Source organism: Natator depressus, chromosome 3 (assembly GCF_965152275.1).
Source record: "Natator depressus isolate rNatDep1 chromosome 3, rNatDep2.hap1, whole genome shotgun sequence".
Taxonomy (NCBI): Eukaryota; Metazoa; Chordata; order Testudines; family Cheloniidae; genus Natator; species Natator depressus.
This window is the reverse complement of record NC_134236.1, coordinates 10,394,362-10,420,533: the sequence shown is the minus strand read 5'-3', so window position 1 is coordinate 10,420,533 and position 26,172 is coordinate 10,394,362. Positions and strand designations below refer to the sequence as shown.

The window sequence follows — 26,172 nt, the reverse complement described above, 5'->3', positions numbered from 1 at the left end:
CTGACTTGGCTGCTTTTAGCAATAAGCCATAATGGTTTCAGGCACTTTACTGGTTTGCTGACATCTCCCTGTATACCTACAGTGTGTTCCCCAGTGTGCCCAGAAAGGGCAGAGAAATTCTCCCACAAGTCACTGGAAAGTAGTCAGAGTGGCTCAGCTTACTTCAGTACAAAAAACCATAGAATATATTCCCTGAAGTCCTAGCACAGAGGTGGGCAAACTACGGCGGCCCGCGGGACCGTCCTGCCCACCCCTTGAGCTCCTGGCCGGGGAGGCTGGCCCCCGGCCCCTCCCCTGCTGTTCTCCCTACCGCGCAGCCTCAGCTTGCCATGCCACCAGCGATCTGGGTGGCGGGGCTCTGAACTCCTCCCAGGCAGTGCAGTGGCATGGCTGGCTCCGGCCAGGCGGTGTGTCTCCCAGTCGTGCTGCTCTGAGCGGTATGGTAAGGTGGTGGGGAGCGGGGGAGTTGGATAAGGGGCAGGAGGTCCCGGGGGGGGCAGTCAGGGAGCAGTTGGATGGGGTGGAGCTTCTGGGGGGGGCGTTGGGGGGAGATCGGGGGTTTGGATAGGCTTGGGGGGCCTGTCAGGGGGCGGGAGTGTAGATAGGGATCGGGGCAGTCAGGGGACAGGGAGATGGGGGGATTGGATAGGGGGTGGGGTCCTGAGGGGGCAGTTAGGTGTGGGGGGTCCCAAGAGGGGGCAGTCAGGGGACAAGGAGCAGGGGGGGTTGGATGGGTCAGGGGTTCTGAAGGGGGCAGGAAGTGGAAGGGGGCGGATAGGGGGCAGGGGCCTGGCTGTGTGGAGAGGCACAGGATGGGCAGGGATGGTGTTCCTAGCCTCTGTTTGCCAGAAGCTGGGAATGGGCGACGGGATGGATCCCTTGATGATTAGCTGTTCTTTTCATTCCCTTTGGGGCATCTGGGATTGGCCACTGTCGGAAGACAGGATACTGGGGTAGATGGACCTTTGGTCTGACCCAGTATGGCCATTCTTATGTCCTTCTCCTTGTTCAGCCAATCGCTAAGACAAGTTCGTTTACATTTATGGGAGATAATGCTGCCTGCTTCTTATTTACAATGTCATCTGAAAGTGAGAACAGGAGTTTGCATGGCACTGTTGTAGCCAGCGTTGCAAGGTATTTACGTTTCAGTTATGCTAAACATTCGTATACCCTTCATGCTTCGACTTGTAGGCGCTAAAGTTTTACATTGTTTTGGTTTTGAGTGCAGTTATGTAAAAAATTCTACGTTTGTAAATTGCACTTTCGTTGTAGAGAGTTTACTACAGTACTTGTTTGAGGTGAATAAAGTTAAATTGATATTCTATTATTGTTTAACAGTGCGGTTAAAACTGATTAATTGTGACTATTTTTTTTAATCTCGCGATTAATTGGAATTATTTTCTTTAATCCTTAACAGCCCTAATTAAAAACTGTTTATAAGTCAGTTTCAGATGTAACCACCTTTTCAATTACTGTGACTTAAAATATTAGTCTTCTGTGGATAATATTGCACTAGCTAAGGAGGGGATGGACAATCTGATTTAGTGAGTCGTGTTCATATGTAATGTGTGTAGTAAACTGGAAGAAAGCCTGAGCAATTAAAACCAGCAAAATGGCCACTGAATCCTCAAAACCATTTAATTTAATAACTGGCCCATAAACTGATTGGGGGTGGTGTGATATTACATGTAACTTAGTGCTGCACCTGCCATGTTGGTTACATTTGCACTAAGGCAGGGGTTGTCAACCTGAGGATCAAGACCACCCTGTCCTTCCCATCTTGCAGGATAAGAGAGGAGCCCCAATATGTAAAAAGGGTCATAGTATGGAATACATGAAGAACTACTGCATTAAAAGACTTTTCCCCTTTGGCTCAGAGAATATGGATACATGACCTCAATAACTGTAGCTTCTAGGTGGGGTTATCTTTATGGCACCTTTTAAAGTGATATCCACTTTTTGAGGAACGCCTTCATTTTTCTTTTGTGGCATGATTTTCCTTTTTGGAAGATCTACTCCTGTTGTGTTAAACAGTTTAGATTCCATTCTGAGTGTAGCAAATTCAAGCTACAACTTGCTGTATTTAAAACAAAAATACCCAAAAACTTATAAACCTTTGTATGACAAATTGGTCAAGTACAATATCTTTGATCTGTTTTTTTTTTTGTTTGTTTTTAAACAGATAGCATCAAGCTATTTACCTTCTAGGACAAATATTTTGTTTGGTATTTGTACAAACCATTCTGTATTGAACAAGCATTTATTATTAGCCTGGTCTCCAATTTGCTGATTAAAATGATGCACAGTAATATACTGTTTTCTTTCTGGTGTAACTTTTGTTGCAAATGTGTTATAGCTGTCTGCTTCTGCACCCTATGTGGGCTCATCATAGACGTGCTTGTTAGAGAAGGACAACCCACCAATGAGTTTAACTAGAACACAGAGCTAAGGTCAGGAAAGCCGACACAAGAATGGATAAATTACATCATCCCCTTCCTGTTGCATCATATCCATTGACTCAAAGATTAATTCCTGTGGATGGCAGGAGATGCAACTGCTGGTTTGCTTCACTGGACTTCTCCCAGTGGTAGGAAGCAGCTTTAGACACTAGTAGAACAGTTTTGAAAAGCAGTTCTTGCTATATTGGCTTATGCTTCATTTAGAGCTGGGTGGCATTAGTCTCTTATGAGCTCTCTTCCCTTTCTCTCTCCCCAAAAATGGAGTTATAGCCATTTTGTGCCACTGCAACATGTTTCCTGCCTCAAGGGACCTCTACCAGAGCTTGCTGATTTAAACAACTACTGAATGTAACCTACAAAATACATACATTGAGTGAGGTCCTACATTTCTGTCTTAAATAGTCCCTGACAATCATCCCTGGCATGTACTTGCTGATGTGAGGTTGTCGGATACTTTAGAATTACTTTTTTTAAATCTACACTCAGTATTTGTGAAAGTTGCCAGACTATTTGAGAACATGAAATGGTAGACGGATCTCACTAAAACAATAAAAGCCCCTCAGATGAGTGGAGGCCACTGATACCCCGAGATGAACTTGACAGCTCTGAAGATTAGTCCTCTGTATCAATCATAGAACAAATACAGCATAGGGAACAACAATGCAACGTTTCCTCACCCTTGGTCAGGAGGGACTACATCTAGGGACAAGAAAGTAGTTTAGCCTCCATGATACAGTCCTTGGTCAATCTGTTTAGATGGACAACGATGCTGTCAGCAATTACAGGCCTGACTTTTTAGAACCCTCAATCAGATTGGCTTAATCTACCTGAAAGATGGGGTGTCTCTCTCCCTCCTGCCCTCTCTTGTTTCACTCTTCAACACTGAAACTCTGGACCAGTGATGAAGGCTCATGACTGCAGGAAAGAGAACCTTCACAAGTGGCTTCTTTTCCTGGAGGAGGCACTCAGATATTATAGAGATAGGTACCAATAGAAGACCTAAGGAGGCCATCAACCCAGTATACATAGGCCACCAAATAGCCTTCAGATGCAAACAGCTTTTAGTTACTACCTACATGGACTGGATTTGAACTGGTGGGCTTGGGGTGAAAAGCTCTCTCATTACCAGTCCCCTCCTTTATTCTTCAGTGCTCTTTTTTTAAAAACAAATGAACAAAAAACCCTGCCTTAATTTCTTTCCTTTGCTCTCCTGCAGGACAGCCTTGGTGGTAATAGCAAGACTGCCATGGTGGCAACAGTCAGCCCAGCAGCAGATAACTATGATGAGACCCTTTCCACATTGAGATATGCAGACCGGGCCAAGAACATAGTTAACCATGCCGTGGTGAATGAAGACCCCAATGCTCGCATCATCCGAGAACTCCGAGAGGAGGTGGAGAAGCTCAGAGAACAGCTCACCAAAGCAGAGGTACAATATACTAGCTGTTCACAGCTCCTTTGTGTTCTACTTCATGCTGCTGCAATCCTATGAAGACACATGTTGGATATTTTGTCTGGGCTTGAAGATAAACATCAGTAAGGCAATACTAGGCGGTATCTATGGGGAAAATCAACATCAACTTTCTTCACCTCAGCTTTCTTCCTCTCCCCGTTTTTCTCTTATCCATATGAGGCTGCTGAGTGTTGACTAGTGGGGGTGGTAATGTGAGAGGCAAGCTTCCCTTGGAATGTTTCATTGAGTGGTCACATTGTAGTGTCCAAGCTTAGGCAGAGATCAAGGAGAGAGAAAGACATACAGATAGAACACGGGACACAGACATTTGAAAGTCTGTGCTTGCTAATGCGAGGGCTTTATCTAACTGCCCAGGAATACAGCAGAATTACAACACTTTCTTCAAGATGTAAATATAGTCACATGTCTTCTGTTTACCTTACAACTTTCAAAAACATTTAACGATATTTATTATGAATATATCCCCTATTTCAGGTATTGAAGACAAGATACTTGTGATTTATTTGTGCCTCAAACTGAATGGAAGCATGCAGGAGCATGATCTAATGGTTAGAGAACAAGGCTAGGAGTCAGGGTAGTTTTGGGTTCTCTTCCCAGAACCGCTAAAGAAGGTGCTGTGATTATGGCCCCGGCCAAGTTATTTAATCTGTGTCTGTTTCTCATTCTGGAAAATTGGGATAATACTACTTCCATCAGACGAGTGTTATGAGGCTCAATGGCTGAGATTTTCAAAAGTGTTTGGTTTTTTTTTTTCATGTTTTAGTTTTGGGGTTAGTGCACAAATAATGGAAGCCAGCTCTCTAAAACAATGTAATATAAGTGATCATTCCTTTCCTGTGTGTTAAATCCTACCCCCACCATCATCTCAATGGGACTGACATAAAATACAAAAATGGTACACCGCTTATAGCTAAAAGTCTGCACTGTAAAGATCATAAGCTGTATTTGTAGCCTCTCTTCCTCTCCAGCTTATTGCATTTGTATATGACCTATTTATCTTCATAAAACAATTGCTTGCACATATTTCTAAAAAAAAAAAAAATGAACAAAATGTTTAGTGACCCATATGGACAGTCGCAGAATTACATTCTGAAGTTCACTTCTAAGTTTAGACCTTACAGTGTATTTTTGGTGTCGGTGTCCCTCACTTTCTCTCTCAAATAGCTGTAAGCAGAACAATATCTGACACTTTCATTTTTTACTGGACAAATAAGATTTATTTCTCTCTCTTGATCTTTTTATTTTATCTATACTAGTTGAGTCAAGTTAGCCTAACTCTTCTGGAACTAATTCCAAAATGTGGTATTGTGTCCACACTAAATCCACCAACATTTCTGTGCTGATCTTGGAAACTAAACAATCAGCTAATCCAGACTCTCTGGGGATGCGCCTGCTTTCTTACATTCTGGTTTTGGTCCTGTATATCTGAGAGCTTTGTATTTTGTTCTTATAACTATGCAATGTTGTGTAACCTGGGTGTCAAAATAAGGTAGTTAATGCTTAGCGCTAATTTTATATATCTCATATATATCCAAACCTCAACCAAAAAATCCTCCCTGTGTAGTAGGTATAATTGATCTCCATGCTGATGAAGAAGCAGACACAGATGTTAAGTGATTTGTCTAAGATCATATGAAATAACCAAAGCAGATTTAGAACTTGAAAATAACTTATTTCCAACTTTGTGCTTTTCTCACTAGATCCCATTGCCTTTGCTTAATCAATACTTTATTGGAATTAGGTATATTAGACCTTTGTTCTAGAGACTGCACTGGCTTCCCTTTCCTTCATGGATACAATCCGTTCTATTGGTTATGAGCTATGAATTCCTTGTGATTTAGATATGTAAAAGGCCTTTCTGCAGGTTTTATCTGTACAATTGATCTGCTGAGATGCTCCAGCTGTCAGTCCCTAGACTTGTATATCTGGGGGCTGGGGAAATTCCAGGAAAGGGGAGGAACCTACACTCCTAGCTCTTGCTTCTGCTCTTGGTCAAAGAGATCTGGAGTCTGTTCAGGGCATGCAGTGAAGTCTATGTGCTTCTTGAGGGCATTATGGTTGTGGGGTTAGGGAGTTGGTCCAATGAGGAGCTATGTTTCACAGAATCGTAGAAATGAAGGGTCAGAAGTGACCTCACCTAGTCCAGACCCCTCTGCTGACGCAGGACTACGTATACCTAAGCATCCCTGACAGGTGCTTGTCTAGTCTGTTCTTAAAAACCTCCAATGATGGGAATTCCACAATCTTGCTTGGAAACCTATGCTAGTGCTTAATTATCCTTATAGTAGAAAGCTTTCCCTAATATCTAACCTAAATCTCCCTTGCTTGCATTGATTGACATTGTGTAAACACCTAGTGGTTGACAGTATTTTCATTTTGTAAATGGAAATGATACACAAACAAGCATAAATTATTATAACAAATCTACTTCCTATCGAAGATAGTATAATAAGAATACCCCAGTACTAGTATTGGTGGACATTACATATGATACAGAAACATCAGCCCCATACCAATCTCAAGGGGAAAATATCTATCCACTTGGCTCTTTGAGTAAGCATGAGACTGAGTCATGAAGGCCAACAAACTTAATGAATTGACAAGGGGATAAAATTCCAGTGTTAAGCATTCTGTTAGGATCACCCTGCCTCCAGCTTTGCAAAATACAAACAGGAATGTTTCAGCTGTCTGAGTGATCCATGTGAAGAAAAGTGATCTCTTAGGAGCCAAACCCCGGACCATGCAAAAATAAATCTCCGCAATAATGACCATACAATAATCATTGGGACCCTAACTGCCCTTTTGTGGGAAAAATCACTGAGAAAGTGATAGCAGGCCAACCCCAGCATTTCTGACAATCTCTCTGATTCTTTTAGATACCAGCCAGTAAGGCTTCAGAATTGAATATGGCAACAAAATGGGCTTAGTCTATGGTTGATCTCTTCTTGGCAATGGAAAGAATTCTTGTAATTGATTTACATTAGGGCAGATAAACTCTCTTTTGAGGGTCTGTATTTGGAACCAACAGTACACGAGAGAAGTGGTGGTGATAAGTGATTTGGTTAAATGTGTCGAGGGAGTTGAATTCTTTCTGTGGTAGGAGTGGGGGTTAAGTTTCCTTTATTGACCTGTCGAGTTGATGTGTCTAATCTATAGGGATAATCTAAGGTGTTAATATCAAGGAATTCAATGTCTTGTTTTTTCATTTGCAGGCTATGAAATCACCAGAACTAAAGGATCGGTTGGAGGAATCTGAGAAATTGATCCAGGAAATGACTGTCACCTGGGAAGAGAAATTAAGAAAAACAGAGGAGATAGCACAGGTTTGCATTTTCTTTGATTTTGGCAGTTAGGGAGAAAATCTTATTACTTACTTACTTCCTTTGTTTATCCCTTCATAATAGTTGTCAGGATAGCCCTTCACGTTTATGGGTAAGTAGGTCAAGTTCATTGCCCTTTTAAAGGGCTTTTGCTTAATTCCTGGGATAGCAGGTTACATCACAGATTACTGCTCTGGGGACAATAGTAAACCTTCAGACTCTATGTAAATTGAGAGATTGCTTTAAAAAAAATCCATGGATGGAGAGGATTAGAGGGATTTTATACCCTTCAGACAGTGAAATTGTTGACTGTGATTAAAGGTGGAGTGTGAGTGCATTAAATACAGAGTTATGTGCTGAATACCTCAAAAAACAAAGTTAAGGAGCATTCAGAATATTAAAAAATAATTGAACTTGCCTTTTTTTCTTTTTGTAACTTCAAAATCCTTCTATATGCTGAATGCTGCTCTTATCCCTGATGTTTAGAGCATTCAGCACATAACAGCAAACGATAGTTGAAAGTTTGTGCAGTTCACCATGACGCTTTCCATCCTTACCAAACAAATGTTGATGTAAGCACTTGCACTGAAAAACCTATTGAAAGCTGATGTAGAGAGCGTATTAAATAGTGAGAAAATATAACCCTGTGATACAAAAAAGTGCTTTTGTAGGTGACATAATCAGAAACAAGGTTAGCTTGTTGGCCTCAGACCTCTTGAAAGAAATGTTATTTACCTGTTTTTCTTTCTGCTCCTAAATTCTTGACCTATTATAACATGTTTACATGGCTGAGATCTTCAAGAGCCTTATCATAGTTTCTGAAAAAAAAGTGAAATGTTGGCAATGAAAGAATAAGAACTAGGGCTTGTGCAATGCTAAGTTTAAAAGGTTTAATTGTTAAGATGTGTCAAATGGAGTGATTTATTTTTGGTCTTGTGGCTTATATCCAACCTGCATTTTAGAGTGGGGGAAAATGTAAATGTGCAAAACCTCACTTCCATATCAAACCTTTTACTGACTATCTTGGTTCACTAAAGATGAATACTTTCGCTTTTGCTGCATCAGGTTTTAAAATAGTAAAGTCTTAAGGGTTTTTTTTCCCTAATGCTGTCTGATGGTAAAACCATGTTTTTAACTGCTGGAATTCTTTTATAAAATGGTGTGTTTTTTGTTTTGTTTTTGTTTGGCTCTATTTTTATTAGAAAAAAGTGCTAGTTTATCGGGTTCTTTAATACAAACTTTACATCTTCACCTACTGTAATATTTCTTCCACACCAGGAAGCATTAATAACATAAATACACACCTCTAAGAACAGAGATGATTCAATACAATAGAACTTTCAAGAATCCACGTTGTCCTTTCCAGGAGCATGAGGGAAGGAAATATTAAAAATGCCCAATATCGGATACAAAAGCACGGGGTTGAAAAGAAAAGCAGCGAGCTGTGGTGATCAGGAAAAAACATTATCAAAGCATTATGGGGAATTAAATGACCATTCTCTCAAAATTTTAGAAGCATACATTAGGGAAAGCACAAGTTATAAAAATTACTTAGACAAGTTAGATGTCTTCAAGTCACCAGATTCTGCTGTAATATATCCTAGAATATTCAAGGAGCTGACTGAGGAGATATCTGAGACGTTAGCAATTATCTTTGAAAAGTCATGGAAGATTGGAGAGATTCCAGAAGACTGGAAAAGGGCAAATATAGTGCCCATCTATAAAAAGGGGAATAAGGACAACCCGGGGAATTACAAACCAGTCAGCTTAACTTCAGTACCCGGAAAGATAAGGGAGCAAATAATTAAGCAATCAGTTTGTGAACACCTAGAAAATAATAAGGTGATAAGTAACAGTCAGCATGGATTTGTCAAGAACAAATTGTGTCAAACCAACATATCTTTCCTTGACAGGGTAACAAGCTTTGTTGATAGCGGGGAAGCGGTAGATGTGATATATCTTGACTTCAGTAAGGCTTTTGATATTGTCTCACATGACCTTCTCATAAACAAACTAGGTAAATGCAACCTAGATGGAGCTACTACAAGGTGGGTGCATAACTAGTTGGAAAACTATTCCCAGAGAGTAGTTATCAGTGGTTCACAATCCAGATGGAAGGGCATATCAAGTGGGGTCCTTCAGGGATCAGTTCTGGATCCAGTTCTGTTCAATATCTTCATCAATGATTTAGAAAATAGCACAGAAACTACACGTATGAAGTTTGCGGACGATACTAAGCTGGGAGGGGTTACAAGTGCTTTGGAGGATAGGATTAATATTCAAAATGATCTGGAGAAATAGTCTGAAGTAAATAGGATGAAATTTAACAAGGACAAATACAAAGTACTCTACTTAAGAAGGAACAATCAGTTGCACACCTACAAAATGGGAAATGACTGCCTAGGAAGGAGTATTGTGGAAAGGGATCTGGGGCTCATAGTGGATCATAAGCCAAATATGAGTCAACCGTGTAACACTGATGCAAAAAAACACACATTCTGGGATGTATTAGCAGGAGTGTTGTAAGCAAGACACAAGAAGTAATTCTTCTGCACTGATTAGACCTCAGCTGGAGTATTGTGTCCAGTTCTGGGTGCCACATTTCAGGAAAGATGTGGACAAATTGGAGAAAGTCCAGAGAAGAGCAACAAAAATGATTAAAGGTCTAGCAAACGTGACCTATGAGGGAAGATTGAAAAAATTGGGTTTGTTTAGTCTGGAGAAGAGAAGACTGAGAGGGGACATGACAGTTTTCAAGTACATAAAAGGTTTTTCCAAGGAGGGAGAAAAATGGTCCTCCTTAACCCCTGAGGAACGGATAAAAAGCAACGGGCTTAAATTGCAGCAAGAGAGGTTTAGACTGGACATTAGGAAAAACTTCTGAACTGTGAGGTTAGTTAAGCACTGGAATAAATTGCCTAGGGAGGTTGTGGAATCTCAGTCATTAGAAGTTTTTAAGGGCAGGTTAGACAAACACCTGACAGAGATGGTCTAGATAATACTTCATCCAGCCATGAGTGCAGCGGACTAGACTAGATGACTTCATGAGGTCCCTTCTGATCCTATGATTGCTGTTTGGTATACTGCTGAAGCTTTTAGTTTAATTTTTTTCCCTGGGCCTATGCACTTAAATTTTTTGCATAATACAGAAACTCTGTCTCTTGTACTTTTTTTTTTTTTTAAAAGAAAATCTCTCATGATTCAGACCAGGAATCAACTTTTTCTTTGGCCTGTGGGTCCTGTATCTACCAATAGGTTATAGAAAACAACAGCCTTGAGTTTATGGACTGGAACTGAGTGAGGAAATAGCGATTTTAATCATGGTTCTGCCGTGGACTTCTTGTGCAAGTCACTTAACCATTTTGTTTCTCAATTTTCCCTCTGTTTAAAAAAAAAAAAAAAGCAGGGGGATTACTTCTTTTGTTCACATGAGGCAAGACTATAACAGGGTTCTAAAAAGAACTAGATAAGTTCATGGAGGATAGGTCCATCAGTGGCTATTAGCCAGGATGGGCAGGGATGGTGTCCCTAGCCTTTGTTTGCCAGAAGCTGGGAATGGGTGACGGGATAGATCACTTGATCATTACCTGTTCTGTTCATTCCCTCTAGGGCACCTGGCATTGGCCATTGTTGGAAGACAGGATACTGGGCTGGATGGATCTTTGGTCTGACCCAGTATGGCCGTGCTTACGTTCTTATGAGCATTGTGAGACAACCCTGGGGAATTGCATGAATTCTCTCCTTTGGAATCCTAGCTTTAGTAGATGATGGACCCTCACCCGAGCATCAGTTTGTTCTGCTGAAAAGCTTTACATTTCGTTTTTGAGACTTTCCACTGCACTTTTCAGTGTAGCTCTGTTTAATTTCTGAGCAAGGTGGTATTATTAACCAAACTGTGGTCATTCTTTTAGGAAAGGATGGTAAGATAGTAAGATATCTGTCCACTACAAATTCAAAAATGTTTGGGTGAAGAGTGGAATACTGGGAGAAAAACTTTTAACATTTCCCTGTAAAAGATGTACGCTTTTAATAAAGTACTGGTCTGTTGTTGAACTCTAAGAAGTCAGTTGATGAGAATAATATGCCATCTTAAATGCTACTAAAAGGAAAAGGAGTACTTGTGGCACCTTAGAGACTAACAAATTTATTAGAGCATAAGCTTTCATGAGCTACAGCTCACTTCATGAGCTACAGCTGTAGCTTACAAAAGCTTATGCTCTAATAAATTTGTTAGTCTCTAAGGTGCCACAAGTACTCCTTTTCCTTTTACGGATACAGACTAACACGGCTGCTACTCTGAAACCTGTTAAATGCTACTGTTCTTGTTTAGCAGAAAATCTTTCCTGCATTATTTAAATAGAATTTCAAATTTTTTGGTGGTCAGTTTCTATGGGACAAAGATGAACAGTTTGACTTGGCAAGGATTTGGCTGAATTTGTTGCCTCCTAGCTAAGAATGGGAAACAAAAGGCTGTAGAGGTGGCTTTGTGTTGCTGTTTCATTATTTCAAGGAGGCTATAGTGAAGCCCATGCAGATCTACAATGTGATCCTCACAACTATACTTGTCTTTCGCTAGCAAGATATAACCCTGTGAGACTATAGGGTTCCAACATGCACTGGCAAGAGGCCCATCAGAAATAGTTTCCTGGATGCCTTTAATTCAATAAGTTGCTGCTTATTATGTTGGTTTGATTTCTTAGCAGGTAGTAATGTGTACTGTAATATATCTGTTTCTTATACATCTTAAACATTAATATTTCGGCGGTTTCTCTTACAGGAGCGGCAGAAACAACTGGAAAGTCTTGGCATTTCTCTTCAGTCTTCTGGAATCAAAGTTGGGGATAACAAGTGCTTCCTTGTTAATTTGAATGCAGATCCTGCTCTCAATGAACTTCTGGTCTATTACTTAAAGGTGAAATAACACTTCGTTTCAACATGTTTAAGTGGATAATTTAACCCTGTGGAAATGCATATGGGTAGAGAGTTCCTTATGAGAAACAGACTACAGAGGCATTGTTTAGTGTCCAGTGGTTAGCAAAAATGGCCCAAATACAGCTTTTTTTAAATTGCAGGTCCTCTTTACTGTTACAGAGAACCAGAAAGCAGTGTAAATGTGTCATAGTAGCATTTTGTATCCTTAGAAATTTTCCCTTTTGCAAGCAGTTGTCTGGCCTTTACAGCTCTTTTTGTGTAGCTTTACTCAGAAAAGTGATCATGCAAAAATTGGGGCATCTTACTAAATCAATTTGCTTCTCCATGTATGTTCACAGTTATATCTACTGACTTCTAAAATTAGTTTTTTACTTCTGTTACCACTGCAGAATCAATATGGCTCTGGGGAGAGGGCTGGGTTCTATTCCAGCTCATCTATTCTGTTGAAGTGCAACTTCTGATGGTAGAATTCCATATTATTGGTGTTGGGTGCAAAAGAATGAACCCAGCTTAAGTCTGGGCTAGTTTGTAAATTGAGCAGGTTTGATCTGGAGGCAGAGTGGCAAATGGAATCTATGCTGCAGTTTTAAGTCACTTTTCAGAGTAGAGCAGCAATTTAATGTTAAGTTCAAGTGCCAAAGTTCTCACATTGTTGGTTGTTAATGATTTCCCTCCCACTGAAGTGGAGTAATTTGTCTTGGGGCAGCCACATGATTAGCATTTGGGCTAAAAGTGGTTTTATGCTGCCTCTCTTAGGAGATGTATGTTGTCTTCTTTTTAGATCAGTCATTGTATATCACAGAGCAAACCGCTACCCAAAGAATTAAAACAAAAGAAAAAACCCTTATTCATCACTGCCCCTTATAACCATTAATAAACAACAAAAGAGCTGATTCAGGATTTTTGGAGAGGAGTCAAAGCATTTCCAGCATCTTGTATGTAGGTGTCTGGATTCTGATTCATACTGCTAAGTCAGCCTCAACTCTGACAGCTATTGAGACTGTGGTGATTTCTTTGTTGCTTAATGTGAATACATAACAAGAATACATTAATGACAAAGCACGTTCAGAAGGATGATCTCAGTCCATGTGCAAAATGCACTCATTGTTATGTGGTGTAGGATGGGGAAACTAGTAAAAATAATACTCAATGTTCTTGCAATTCCCTTTCAGATAGAACCAGAACTATCTATCTTAGAGTTGTGGTTTGCTTCTCGCTACTGTTTATAGTCAGTAAAAATCAAATTTAGCAGCTACGTCCTGCTCGACGACTCCCACTTTGGGGTGAAAAGTTATTTTTTAGATTTTTTTTTTTTCGGATTGATTTGTTTCAGACTTTCTTTTTGGGTGATTTTGGATTTCTGAGTAGAATGGGGTTTCAGTTTTGTGTCATTCTTGTGGAGAAAAGGCTTTTTCAAAGAGGAAGGTTTTTGCAGCTTTTCCTGAAGATGATCAGAGTGTGGATCCACCGAATCTCAGAGCCAACTCCCTTTTGTCAGTCTAGCAGTCATCTTCAGCCTCTTTTGTGCTGAGCCATCTGAGCTCTGCAAGAGCTGGGCAGCACTGTCTAGAGCTCCCTTTGGTTGGTGGAGAGCTCTATTCTGGGGTGTAAAAGAGAAGCTGTGCCCAATTGTTCTGGGTGTCGAGTCTACATGTCGACTAGTGCCACATACAACTTGCGGCACACTGTAAGTGGTCTGTTATGCTACCAGTATCTGTTCTTAACTAGTAGTCCCTCGTTAGCCTCTTACCACTGCTACTGTCACTTCTTTACATTGAAGGTACGTCTACGTGCTGCCAAAAGAAGCATACAGTGAGATTACACGCCCCTGTAGCTACCCTAGCAAGGATATAAATAACATTGTAGCTGGCGAGGCATGGCTTAGGCAAGTAAAGGAACACCTGAAGGGTGGGGATATTTATGTAAGTAGGGGAAGACTCTGGCAGCGGGGCAGGGTTCTCCCAGATCCCTGTTCCTGGAGCCTTTCCCTGCAACAGGAAAAAGCTCTGGCGGGGGAGGGGGATGGCGGCAGCAGGGAAAGAGTGAGCCATTCCTGTCTGGCTTTCCACTGCCAGAGCCTTTCCCGGGCACATGTAGGTACACACTGTAGTGTGGATGCAGCTTGCTTTCCACTGCAGCATGTGGCTACACGTTTGCTACACGCTGCTGCTGGTGTGTGGTGTAGATATAGCTCAGCATAGCACTTCTCAGTTGCTAAAGGATTCTGAAGTGTGGGCCTTTTTCACTCTTTGCCGTGAAGGTCTAGTTCAATCTAAAATTTATTATTACAAATGTCACTTATAAATCAGTTCAATTCCATTTCTCTGATTGCTTCTAGTTCTAATGTCTCCTTCCCCTTTTTTAAAGATTGCTAAGTAGCTTTCAAAACTTCAGTAATTAAGGGAGTAGGCATTCCAAAGGGTAGGATGTAAGGGTGCGAGGTGTGCACTCACTATAGAGTAATCAGAAGGAAATGTCTGCTACCTGTTACTAACATCTGGATTTGATCCTTCCACAGGAGCACACGTTAATAGGGTCAGATGACTCCCAAGATATCCAGTTATGTGGAATGGGAATTCTTCCTGAACACTGTGTGATAGAAATACCCTCAGAAGGACAGGTTATGCTAACACCTCAGAAAAATACTCGGTAATGTTACAAAATATTGTAAAGTCAGCCCCATACCTTTAATTTTAGCAAATATGTTAGGGTGAATGGTGCCTGAAGATGATTTCTAAATAAGCTTCTTCACTTCATCTCAAGATAAAATGCTACTTTTGGCTTCTGTTTAGATTTTAATAATGAGCTTGCTGTGTTCCCCCTGAACAGCTCTGTCAGTGCGTCTCATTCCTAATATATAGCATCCTTGCTCTTCCAGTTCTGGGTCTTATTGGATTAGATTTCAAACAGAATATCTGGGGTGTGTGTGTCTTTTTTCTTAATGATGATACAGAAGTAAATTATAGTTTCAGCAAACACGTGCTAACTTATTTGCACGTGTCTAAATTTAGCTGTGAGTGTCAAGATATAAACTAATCTTCTATAAAAACTGTTCATATGTGAAATTTTATTGAAGCATTTGCTATGTCAGGGGGCAATGGCGCCCGCTGGGGCAGTTGTGTGTGCCCTCAGGACATCGCGCTGCCGAAATGCAACTGAGAAGCTTTGCCATTTCTCAGCGGCATTTCGGCGGCGAGGCTTCTTTCCGCTGCCACTTCTCAGTGGCATTTCGGTGGCAGAGTGTTTGGCGCCCGCCACAGTCTGTTGGGAATAGGAATGTGCTATTCCCACAGAAAGGTTGGGGACCACTATGCTATGTTATCCGATTAAGTAATGGTACTTGGAAAGTAAATGCTACATTCCAACAAACCACAAAATGCCATGCACGTTTGGGGTTTCTAACAGAAGCTTAATGTTCCATATAATGTGGTGATGAACACATAATGGGCATGAAATTCCTGTACTTTATCGAGGTTCTGTATGTGCAGGCCTAGGAGCTTGGTCTATTTTAGAAATAAACAGTATAAAAGTATAGTTTTTACCAGTATGAACCATAAAACTGGAGTTGATGATGTCTCCAGTAAACCATGCATATAGCCAAGATCTCCAACTTTTTCTTTACATGGTCTACATTTATTCTCCTTGTATTTCTAAACAATGTAAAAATAGCTGTGTTTCCTTCCAATGGGCTATATTCAAAGCCATACACTTTTTTTAGGCCCAATAGATTTGTTTTCAATAATGCTCTTCAAGTACAGTTTGTGTTTAAAAAATACTAAATATTATGGAGCTTAAACGAGAGTTTAAATCAGTTCAGAAATTGGTGAACCAGTGCCAAGTTACAGGACACATGCTTGCTTATTAATTTGTAATCCTCAAACCTGCTTTCCTCCCCCAAACTAATTGAGAGAATGAAACAAACTATTCTCCCCTCTAAAAAACAGAACCTATCTGGATGTATTTGTATTAGGTTTTCTTCTTCTTCTTCTCCTCACAGAACATTTGTAAATGGTTCTGCTGTTGTGGGTCCTACGCAGCTACACCATGGAGACAGAATACTGTGGGGAAACAACCACTTCTTCAGGTATAGAAGGTCTTAATCCAGTTATGACCTTGAGCCAGTTTTGCTTTAGCTTTTAGCACAAAGAATAATTATGGGTCTCTACCCGAGCTCTCAAGATGCAGATGGATCATATGCTGCCCGTTCTGTGGGTTTGTAGAGGCAGTGCTGGCTAGAGGATGTTTTCGAATGCCCATTGGCATAGCCGCTGTGCACAGTCTTGGCTTGGTTGTAATGTGCTGAGGGTGATTTTAATTTATGTATTTCCGGGAGGTTGTGGCCCATTTTGTTGTGGACTATACTACCATCATTAACACCTTTGTCACCTCCAGATTAGATTACTACAGTGCACTGTATTTGGGGCTACAGTTTACATTTTTCTGAAAGCTGATGTTGGTGTGGAATTCTGAAGCATCCTTGGTAAACACTATGTCTCATTGTGAGCATATTACGCTGATCTGCAGTGTCTGCCTCTTGGTTTCTGGAATGGAGTTTAAAGTGATTGACTTATAATTTCCTAAGTGACATGGGACGTACCTACCCGAAAGATCACCGTGCTCCGTGGCATACTGCTGCAGTTCTGATCATTGGAGACCCTCAGAATGGAGTTCCCTCTGTTTAAAAAAAGAAAAGTGATGACTGCTGGCAAGAGTTCTCTGGGAAGGGCCTCTCATCTTTGTAACTCGCTCTCCACCCTTGGTCTGAAATCGCCCAAATCTTTTGACCTCTAGGGCATGCTGTAAAACCTAATTATTCTCCTTCCCTTTTGGAAAGAGGGAGGCTTGTGAAGGGGGAAGAAGAGGGGAATAACTTCAATGTCACCAGGCAGTTTGTTGATTAATGCATGGGAGGGTTGATGAAATTCATGGAGTTGTAAATTATATCTGTATTGTTAAATGCTGTCAGAGGTGCCTAGGGGCATAGATAATCAGTGGATTATCAGATGAACACACACTCCCAGTATGACACTGTGGCCAAAAGAGCTAATGTGATCCTGGATACATAAATAAGGAAATCTTGAGCAGGAGTAGAGAGATTATATTACTTCTCTATATGCACTGGTGCAACTGCTGCTGGAATACTGTGTCCAGTTCTGGTGCCCACACTTCAAGAAGGGTGTTGATAAATTGGAAAGGGTTCAGAGAAGAGCCATGAGAATAATTAAAGGATTAGAGAACATGCCTTATATAGTTATAGACTCAAGGAGCTCAGTCTATTTAGCTAAGAAAGACAAGGTTAAGGAGTGACTTGGTTACAGTCTGTAAGTATTTACATAGGGAACAAATATTTAATAATGGACTCAACAATCTAGCAGAGAAAGGTGTAACATGGATTTTTTTTTAAAAGATATGCTCTCAGAATTATTATGGGTAAATTCTCTGGCCTGTGTTCTACAGGAGGTTAGTCTAGAGCAGGGGTTCCCAAACGTGGTTCGCGGCTTGTTTGGGGTAAGCCCCTGGCGGGCCACAAGACATTTTGTTTACCTGAGCATCCACAGGTACGGCCGCCTGCAGCTCCCAGTGGCCACGGTTCACCATTCCCGGCCAATGGGAGCTGCGGAAGCGGCGTGGACCGGGCCACTGCTTGCCACAGCCCCCATTGGCCAGGAACGCCGAACCACGGCTACTGGGAACTGCAAGCGGCTGTACCTGTGGACGCTCAGGTAAACGAAGCATCTCGCAGCCCGCCAGGGGCTTACCCTGAACAAGCCGCTAACCAAGTTTGGGAACCCCTGGTCTAGAGGATAACAATGGTCACTTCTGGCTTTAGAATCTATGAATAGATAGGTGTCCATCTGGTATAAATAGCTGTATCTGAAGGAGAGGAGAGAAGGGCAGTTGTACTTCCAGTCTGATATAGTGGTCCCGGTTAGGGTGCTTTGAAACCTTTATTTTGACTCTACTGAGGAGGGCACCACCTTCATCCACACAATATTTTAAAAGGAAAATCTGTGGGTTGTGGGGACTTGCCTTCATTTTAAGAATCCTCTAAAAGCAAGTTTTATTACAGAGGCAGGGGATAAAAATTGTTTGTTTGTTAGACATTGCTTTTTCTTTTCTTTTTTTTAAAGATTGAGTTTGCCAAAAAAGAAAAAGAAAGTAGAGCAGGAGGATGAAGAGCAAGACAACTCTCTGGGGTGCAGCAACAGTGTCGAGCAGCTAGATATAGATGGAGACAATTCCAGTGAAGTATCCAGTGAAATGAACTTCAGCTATGAATATGCCCAAATGGAAGTTATCATGAAGGCACTCAGTGGCAATGGTAAGAGGCAGCAGATATATTAAGAATACAAGCAGGGAATCGGATTACATCCTGAGTACCTTGTAACCCAGGAATCATTTTCCTTTCTAGCTTCCTACTGAATACACTTTCTTCTCTTAGTCATTTTACCCTTGAAGGGAAAAAAACCCTACAAAACTTGTTAGAATTCACAGTTTCTGTTCAGGCGAGACCCAGAACTAGAACATTGGGGATATCATGGTTTAGCATTGAGGTGTTTGGGCAGAGCTTTGTACTCTCTGATCCTGCAACTGACTCTGAAGTCAAGTTTTTTGGTTTCAGTAGCCTTATATAGCTGCCAAAGGTGTCCCACTTTGCAAAGGTGAGGGGAATTGATTCAACCTGACCTTCTCAATCTCTAACTTCCATTAGGTCACCTACCTATCCCTCTCTGATTTCTAGTGCTAAACCATAGAACAAAATAACAATTGGTTTTGTATACTTTGACAAAATGTAATAGTTCATCTCTTCTAGTTATTTTTAAACTTTAGAGTACACTTCATCCATTGATCTGAGGGCTTTACAAAGGCAGAAAACTAGCAGTATCCCTATTTTATTGATGAGGACTGAGCCATAGAAAAGTGGTAACTTGTTCAAGATCATGAGATAAACTCATGGAATACAATCCAGGTCCCCTTAGTCCCAAACTCTGTGCCCTGTTCACTGGATCAGTGCTTCCCTCTAATAGCTCTGCACTCAGTGAGTGTCCAAACACTTCAATACTAGCTTCTTTATTTTCAACACCGGTTTAGACCCGATGCAGTCAATCTTGCAGAGCGTGGAACAGCAGTACGAAGAGGAGAAGCAATCCGCACTGGAGCGGCAGCGACTAATGTACGAGCACGAACTAGAGCAGCTGCGAAGGCGGTTGTCTCCAGAGAAACAACACTTCCGCAGCATGGACAGGTTCTCCTCCCACTCACCCAGTGCTCAGCAGCGCTTACGCCAGTGGGCGGAAGAGAGGTGGGTGATGAGAATGTACAGCATTTCTCAAGCAGTGGTGATCAGGCTTGCAGTCTTCTAATGCCAGCGAAGTCTCTTATAGATTTAAGATGCATTTGACTACAATGCATGTCTTTGGCTCCCAAGAAGAGCCCTGCAGAGAAGCAACAATGTTGTGGGGATACCATCAGCCAAGAGGAAATGTCAGTGTAAAGATTATCAGACCATGCATTTTGTTCTAACAAGTCCTAGAAAATAAAGGTGGAAAAGAACTATTTTGTCACCTTATCTAGTCATTCAGGAATGCTATCTACAGTGTATTCTCAAATGGCTCATCCATTTTAATTTGAAGTGAAGAATAGGAGATTGGGGGAAGTTTATGGACTCCTCTATAAACTATAGCACGGGTGGACTGATCCTCCGAGTCGCATAGGATAATCTTCAGAAATTTGAGAGCCGGGCACACCTGCTGGGGCTTGAGTCCCGGGGTCATGCCTGCTGGGGCTCGGCTTCAACCCTGCAGTGGGGTGGTGGGGCTAGGGGCTTCTGTCCCTCAGGGGAGGTGGGTACCAGGGCTTCTGCTCCACGGGAGGTGCCTGTCCGGGCTCGGGGCTTCTGTTGTGCAGGGAGCAGGGGCTTGGGGCTTCAGCTCTGTGGAGAGCACCTGCCAGGGCTTGGGGCTTCGCAGCTGAAGCCCCGAGCCCCGACAGGCACTTCCTGTGGGGTTGAAGTCCCAAGTTCTGGCAGGAACCTCCCGCAGGGCTGAAGCCCCATACCCCTCCACCCCCGTTTCCCCGGCACAGGGCAGAAGCTCTGAGCTCCTCCCACCCAGTCTGGTAGATGGAGATTGGGGAAGGGGGGCATGGAGAGCTCTGCGAGCTGCACTTTAACTGTAAAAGAGCTGCATGCAGCTCACGAGCCATGGTTTGACCATCCCTGCTATAACAACAGTATCCAAAGATTGTCCCCCATGGAAGCAACTCCTTCTTTCAGAGGCTGCAAACCTACTCTTATAGCCACTGCATTTCTTCCACTCATGTTCATCTATCTGACCTGAGCAGTCCTAGGGTGGGGAATAGAATAGCACTAAATGAAGGGAGGATTGTCCCACAGTCCCTACAAGACTGTGGGAGTTGGTCGCTGGCTCTAGTGGAGTAATTCATTTGAGTCCATGAGAGGGATCCTCCTTCCCCTTCTTAGAAAATCCCAGTGAAGGTGCTCAGGACTTCTGCCTCCTGTCATAACAGAATCACTGACAGTGTTTCTGGCAGTAACAGCAGCCTTATGGTGAAAGTGATGCTTTGCCTAAAGCAGAGGGTTAGGCAGAAGTAATAGTAATTAAAACACACACACACACACAAACAAAACCCAAAAAACTAATAATCCACTGTTAACTTAAACTGCCAAAGAAACATTTTTTTTGAAAAAATAAGTATTGAAATGAAGGATCGAGCATTTCATCTCTAGATCACAGGTTCAAATCCAGCCCAGATCAGTTGTGACCATCTCATAATAATTTGATGCCTTGTGTAGAAGGAATTTGGTGTCAGCATAGATCCCTGTGAAGAGGTCTCTGTATCACAGTAGGCACTAATTGATACACTCTTCTCGGAGAACAAATATTGGCGGGATCATGGAGACTGAATTATCCTTTCATCTTAATGCAGTTCTTCCACTTCTGGGGTGGGAAAGGTGCAGAATAGCTCACACAGGTGCTGCCTGTTCTATGGATACAGGGGGAGGCCTTTGGGTCTTTGGACTTAGCAGCCTGGCAACTTTTGTATTCACTAAATTCATAGGTTTCAGAGCCCACGAAAGCTTATGTCCAAATAAATTTGTTAGTCTTTAAGGTGCTACAAGGAATCCTTGTTGTTTTTACTAAATTCTTAAAAATTTCAAATATCTTTTTTCAAAAAGACCAAGTTGGCATTTAGCTAATCTTTCTATTTTAAAATCAGTTACTTTGGATATTGATTCCTATGAATGCCCTACCTACCTGGCAGTGATCAGCCTCACGGTCCTGTGTGTTCTTCTACAAGTCTAGTTAGAAGTTTCCTCACTAAAACAATTTATTGGTTGTCCTCTTTTTCTTTCCCCCCCTTTAAAAGAGAAGAAATGTTGAACCACAGCCTGAGGAAGCTGAGAGAGCAAATTGTTAAAGCAAATTTGTGTGTGAGAGAAGCCAGTTTCATCTCAGAGGAATTGGACAAGAGCACGGAGTATCAGGTCACTCTGCAGATCCCAGCTTCAAGCCTTAATGCTAACAGAAAGGTGAGGCAGCAGCTCACTGAGCTTAATCACTGTTCAATAAAAGGTTGCCTCGTGGCGCACTTCACATTGTGATCCAATGGCTCTAATGATTCAGATAATTTGCCCCATGTTCACACTTGTGAATGGTGATGTTGGAAGAGCATGTAGCATGTTTGTTGTATCTGATAACATGAAAGTATGGAAATATGCCAGTTTATGGAAATGTGATGTGGTGCAAGTTATCTCAACTAGAACAAAATTCACCCTCATGTTGCCTGGTGCTAAAATTCCATTTTGCCTAAAAAAATAGTATTTCATAATGCATTAGTTTAAAATCAGTTTCTACAGCAATAATGCCAGAGTTTAAAAACACCAAGGATAAACTTTTAAAAACAATGAAACATGCTCTTAAGTTTGCCTGCTAACCATGGTCATTTGACCCAACTGCCAGTAATATGGGAGTCCCTCCATGTTAATCCCATTACGCTGTGATCACCTGATATAGTGGCCATAAAAGCAGCATTTCCTTTTTGTGGCTGTTCATTAAAGGGCTTCACTGTGCGGTTACATTTCACGTAAGGTGACAAAAGCCAAGAAAGCCAAAGGTATAATTTAAAATTTCAATTTATACCTCTTGCTGCTTCATATTTTGCTATTTCATACTTGCCATCATTATTATTCTCTGTAGGGTAAATCATATCTCTCTCATGTACTTATCTGGCCCTCATCACCATAATATCTGAGCAACTCAGAATCTTTAACATACTTACCACAACATCCCTGTGAAGTAGGGAAGTTCTGTTATCCCCATTTTATAGGTTGGTAAGTGAGGCACAGAGAGACTTAAGTGACTTGTCTAAGGTCACACAGAAGCATGTGTCAGAGCAGGTAATTGAACCCTGGTTTCCCATGTCCCAGGCTAGTGTCTTAATCATGGAACCATGATTCCTCTCTCATATTGCACACTTATGTTGACCAGATCAGAAGAATTTAGGACAACAAGAGTCCAGTAAAGGATACGTTTCAACCGACACTTGGAATTTTTATTAGTCACTTCAGAACTCAGCCTTATATACGTAGAGTTTTTTGTCTATAAAGGTAATCTTTCAATAGGCTTAAAAATACGAAGGAAACATTAATTTCTTTTTTATTGTTAGCAGCTAGACTTTGTATTGCACATTACTGGAAAAATGTGACCACTCCTCCCAGGGAATTGTGGTATAATAAAATATGAACTGTCCTTGTAATGGTAGAATTTTTACACCAAGCATGTACACAAGAGAAACACCAAAAAGAGCATGGGTATTGAGAAATTTGCTTACTCTTCTTAGCATACTCGGAGGAGGACAGCTTCCCGGCCAGCAAGCCATGTAGTAGAAAAGAATAGCCCGATCCTCACTAGTTATATAGGTGTAATAATGAATAAGTAATGTAGATATTTTACAAAAGAATAGCACAAGCATGTAGGAATAAAATGAGAGAGGCTAAGGCACAAATTGAGTTACATGTTGCAAGGGACATAAAAGGCAAGAGGAAGAGGCTTTATAAGTACGTTAAGAACAAGAGAAAGACTATGAAAATGTAGGTCCCCTACTTAGTGGGGAAGGAAAACCAATAACTGATCAAGAAGGCTGAGGTGTTTAATGCGCGTTTTGCTTCAGTTTTCACTAAAAAGGTTAATGGTAACCAGATACTCAACCCAAGTAATATTAACAACAAGGGGGAAGGAGCATAAACCAAAATAGGGAGAGAACAGGTTAAAGAATATTTAGATAAGCTAGATGTAGTCAAGTTGGCCTTTCCTGATTAAATTTATTCTAGGGTACTTAAGGAACTAGCTGAAGCAATCTCAGAACTGTTAGCAGTGATCTTCAAGAATGGATGGAACAGTGAGGTCTCAGAGGACTGGAGAAGGGCAAATGTAATATCTATCTAAGAAAAGTGGAACAAAGAGGACCCTGGGAAATTATCAACCAGTCAGCCTAACTTTGATACCTGGACCTTAATAAATCATTAAACAGTTTGTAAGCACCTAAATGGTAATAGTGTTATAAGGAATAGCTAACATAGATTTGTCAAGAACAATTCATGCCAAACCAACCTAATTTCCTTCTTTGACATTGTTACTTGCCTGGTGGATAGCGGGGAAGCAACAGACGTGATGTATCTTGATTTGAGTAGGGCATTTGACACAGTCCCACATGACAGTCTCATAAGCAAACTAGGGAAATATGGTCGAGATGAAATTCCTATAGGGCAGGAGCACAACTGTCTGAAAGACCGTGCTCAGATTATTTATCAATCGTGTGTTGTCAAACTGGGAGAGTTTATCTAGTGAGGTCTCCCAGGAGCCGTTTCTAGGTCCAGTACTAGTCAATATTTTCATCAATGGCTTGGATAATGTAAAAGGTATGCTTATAAAATTTGCAAGCTGGGTGGGGTTACAAGCACTTTTGGAGAACAGGATTAGAATGGAACATGACTGTCACAAATTGAAGAATTGGTCTGAAATCAACAAGATGAAATTCAATAAAGACAAGTGCAAAGTTTTTCACTTAAGAAGGAAAAGTCAAATACACATCTACAAAATGGGGAATAACTGGCTACGTGGTAAGGATTGGGGGGTTATAGTGGATCACAAATTGCATATGAGTCAACAGTGTGGTGCAGTTGCAAAAAAGGCTAGTATTATTCTGGGTTGTATTAACAAGAGTGTTGTATGTAAGATCCAGGAGGCAATTGTCCTGTTCTGCTCGACACTGGTAAGCCTCAGCTGGAGTGCTGTGTCCAGTTCGAGTGCCACACTTTAGCAAAGATGTGGGAAATTGGAGAGGGAGTCCAAAGGAGAGCAACCAAAAAGATAAAAGGTTTAGAAAACCTGTGAGGAAAGGTTAAAAAAAAACTAGGTATGTTTAGACTTGATGAAGATGGTGGGAGGAGGTGGACCTGATAAGTCTTCAAATATGTTAAGGGCTGCTATAAAGAGAACTATGATCAGTTTTCCATGTCCACTGAAGATAGGACAAGAAGTAATCTGCTTAATCTGCAACAAGGGAGATGCAGGTTCGATATTATGAAAAACTTACAAACCATAAGTTCTGGAATAGGCTTCCAAATGAGGTTGTGGAATCCCTGTCATTGGAGGTTTTTAAGAACAGGTTAGAACAGTGGTTCTCAAACATATTTGATCGCACCCCGCTTCTTTGTGTCTGTTGTAGTTTACGCCCCCCTCCCACCACACAGGTACAAATACAGTTAAAAAAGAAATCAACATGCAACACTCACTACATATTAAAAACAGTAAGGCAGACATTGATTCAAACAGAGCCAACTATCCATTGTAATAAGAGCAAAAGCAAAACTGTGATTGTGCTCAGTGCTTACAATTAAATGTGCACGCTGCGTCATAGCAAATAGATTAACGTACAGATGGCAATGACTTTGTATAATGCTGTGAAAGTTTAACAGAAATTTATCAAAATCCACAGCGCCATCTAGAGTCAAATGTACAGCACCATCTGAGGACCCGATATGTCTGGAGGAATCAGCTTTGCTAGTAATTCATTGCTGTGGGTAAAATGTGCGCAGTAAGGTTGTTTGTTCCCCCTAAAGCGTCTCTCTCTCTCTCACACTCACACACACACACGGTGGGGGGATCCGCCCCTCATTTTGAGAACCTCTGGGTTAGAACACCTGTTAGGGATGGTCTAGGTTTGCTTGGTCCTGCCTCAGGACAGGTGGCGGGACTTAATGACTTCGCAAGGGACCTTTCAGCCCTACATTTTTATGATTCTGTGTTAAACATTTTATTGTAATTTTGCCTTAATAAAAAGTTATGAGGAAATAAATAAAAGGAAGGAAATGATTATGCAACTGCATGAGTTTGGACACTGTAGGTGGTAATAATCTTACTTTGAATTTGCAGCCTCTTTCATTTGCGGCTCTTTATGAAATGCTTAAATATTCATCCTTGCAACACTTTTGTAAAGGAAGGGATCTATGAAGATCTCTGCCATTGTTATTGGGATAAAATGTGGCAGTTTAACAGGACATGGCCATGCTATGTTGACAGTTGGACTTGGATTCTACTATTCCGAATTTGGCTGCTTAAACTAGATATTTTTTTTAAATCAAAAAGTTACTTTCTGTTTAACTGTGTGCCAGTTGTCATGACATGGATTCCTTACTCAGGCCGCCTTCTCTAATGGTTTTACTTCTGCAGCGAGGTGCAGTTCTTAGTGAGCCTGCTATTCAGGTGAGAAGGAAAGGGAAAGGCAAACAGATCTGGTCACTGGAGAAATTGGAAAACCGGCTGATAGATATGAGGGATCTTTATCAAGAGTGGCAGGAGTGCGAGGAGGACGACCCAGTAAGTACGAATGGGGGGGAGAGACCAGTAATGTGGTGATGATGTTATGTTTTAAAAAAAAAAAAAAGGGAAACTATTGGGTGTAA

The 26,172-nt window shown here is 41.3% G+C and overlaps 1 protein-coding gene across 1 annotated transcript in view; it reads left to right on the top strand.

The window, feature by feature from the left end:
* KIF13B (kinesin family member 13B) overlaps positions 1–26,172 on the top strand; it is a 208,266-nt gene that overhangs the window by 106,368 nt on the left and 75,726 nt on the right. Inside the window, exons 11-19 of the mRNA XM_074947418.1 lie at positions 3,676–3,888; positions 7,146–7,256; positions 12,031–12,165; positions 14,704–14,834; positions 16,183–16,269; positions 18,317–18,507; positions 19,278–19,488; positions 21,576–21,738; positions 25,940–26,086. Coding sequence (XP_074803519.1) covers positions 3,676–3,888; positions 7,146–7,256; positions 12,031–12,165; positions 14,704–14,834; positions 16,183–16,269; positions 18,317–18,507; positions 19,278–19,488; positions 21,576–21,738; positions 25,940–26,086 — 1,389 coding nt within the window. The remainder of the gene's footprint in view (positions 1–3,675; positions 3,889–7,145; positions 7,257–12,030; positions 12,166–14,703; positions 14,835–16,182; positions 16,270–18,316; positions 18,508–19,277; positions 19,489–21,575; positions 21,739–25,939; positions 26,087–26,172) is intronic.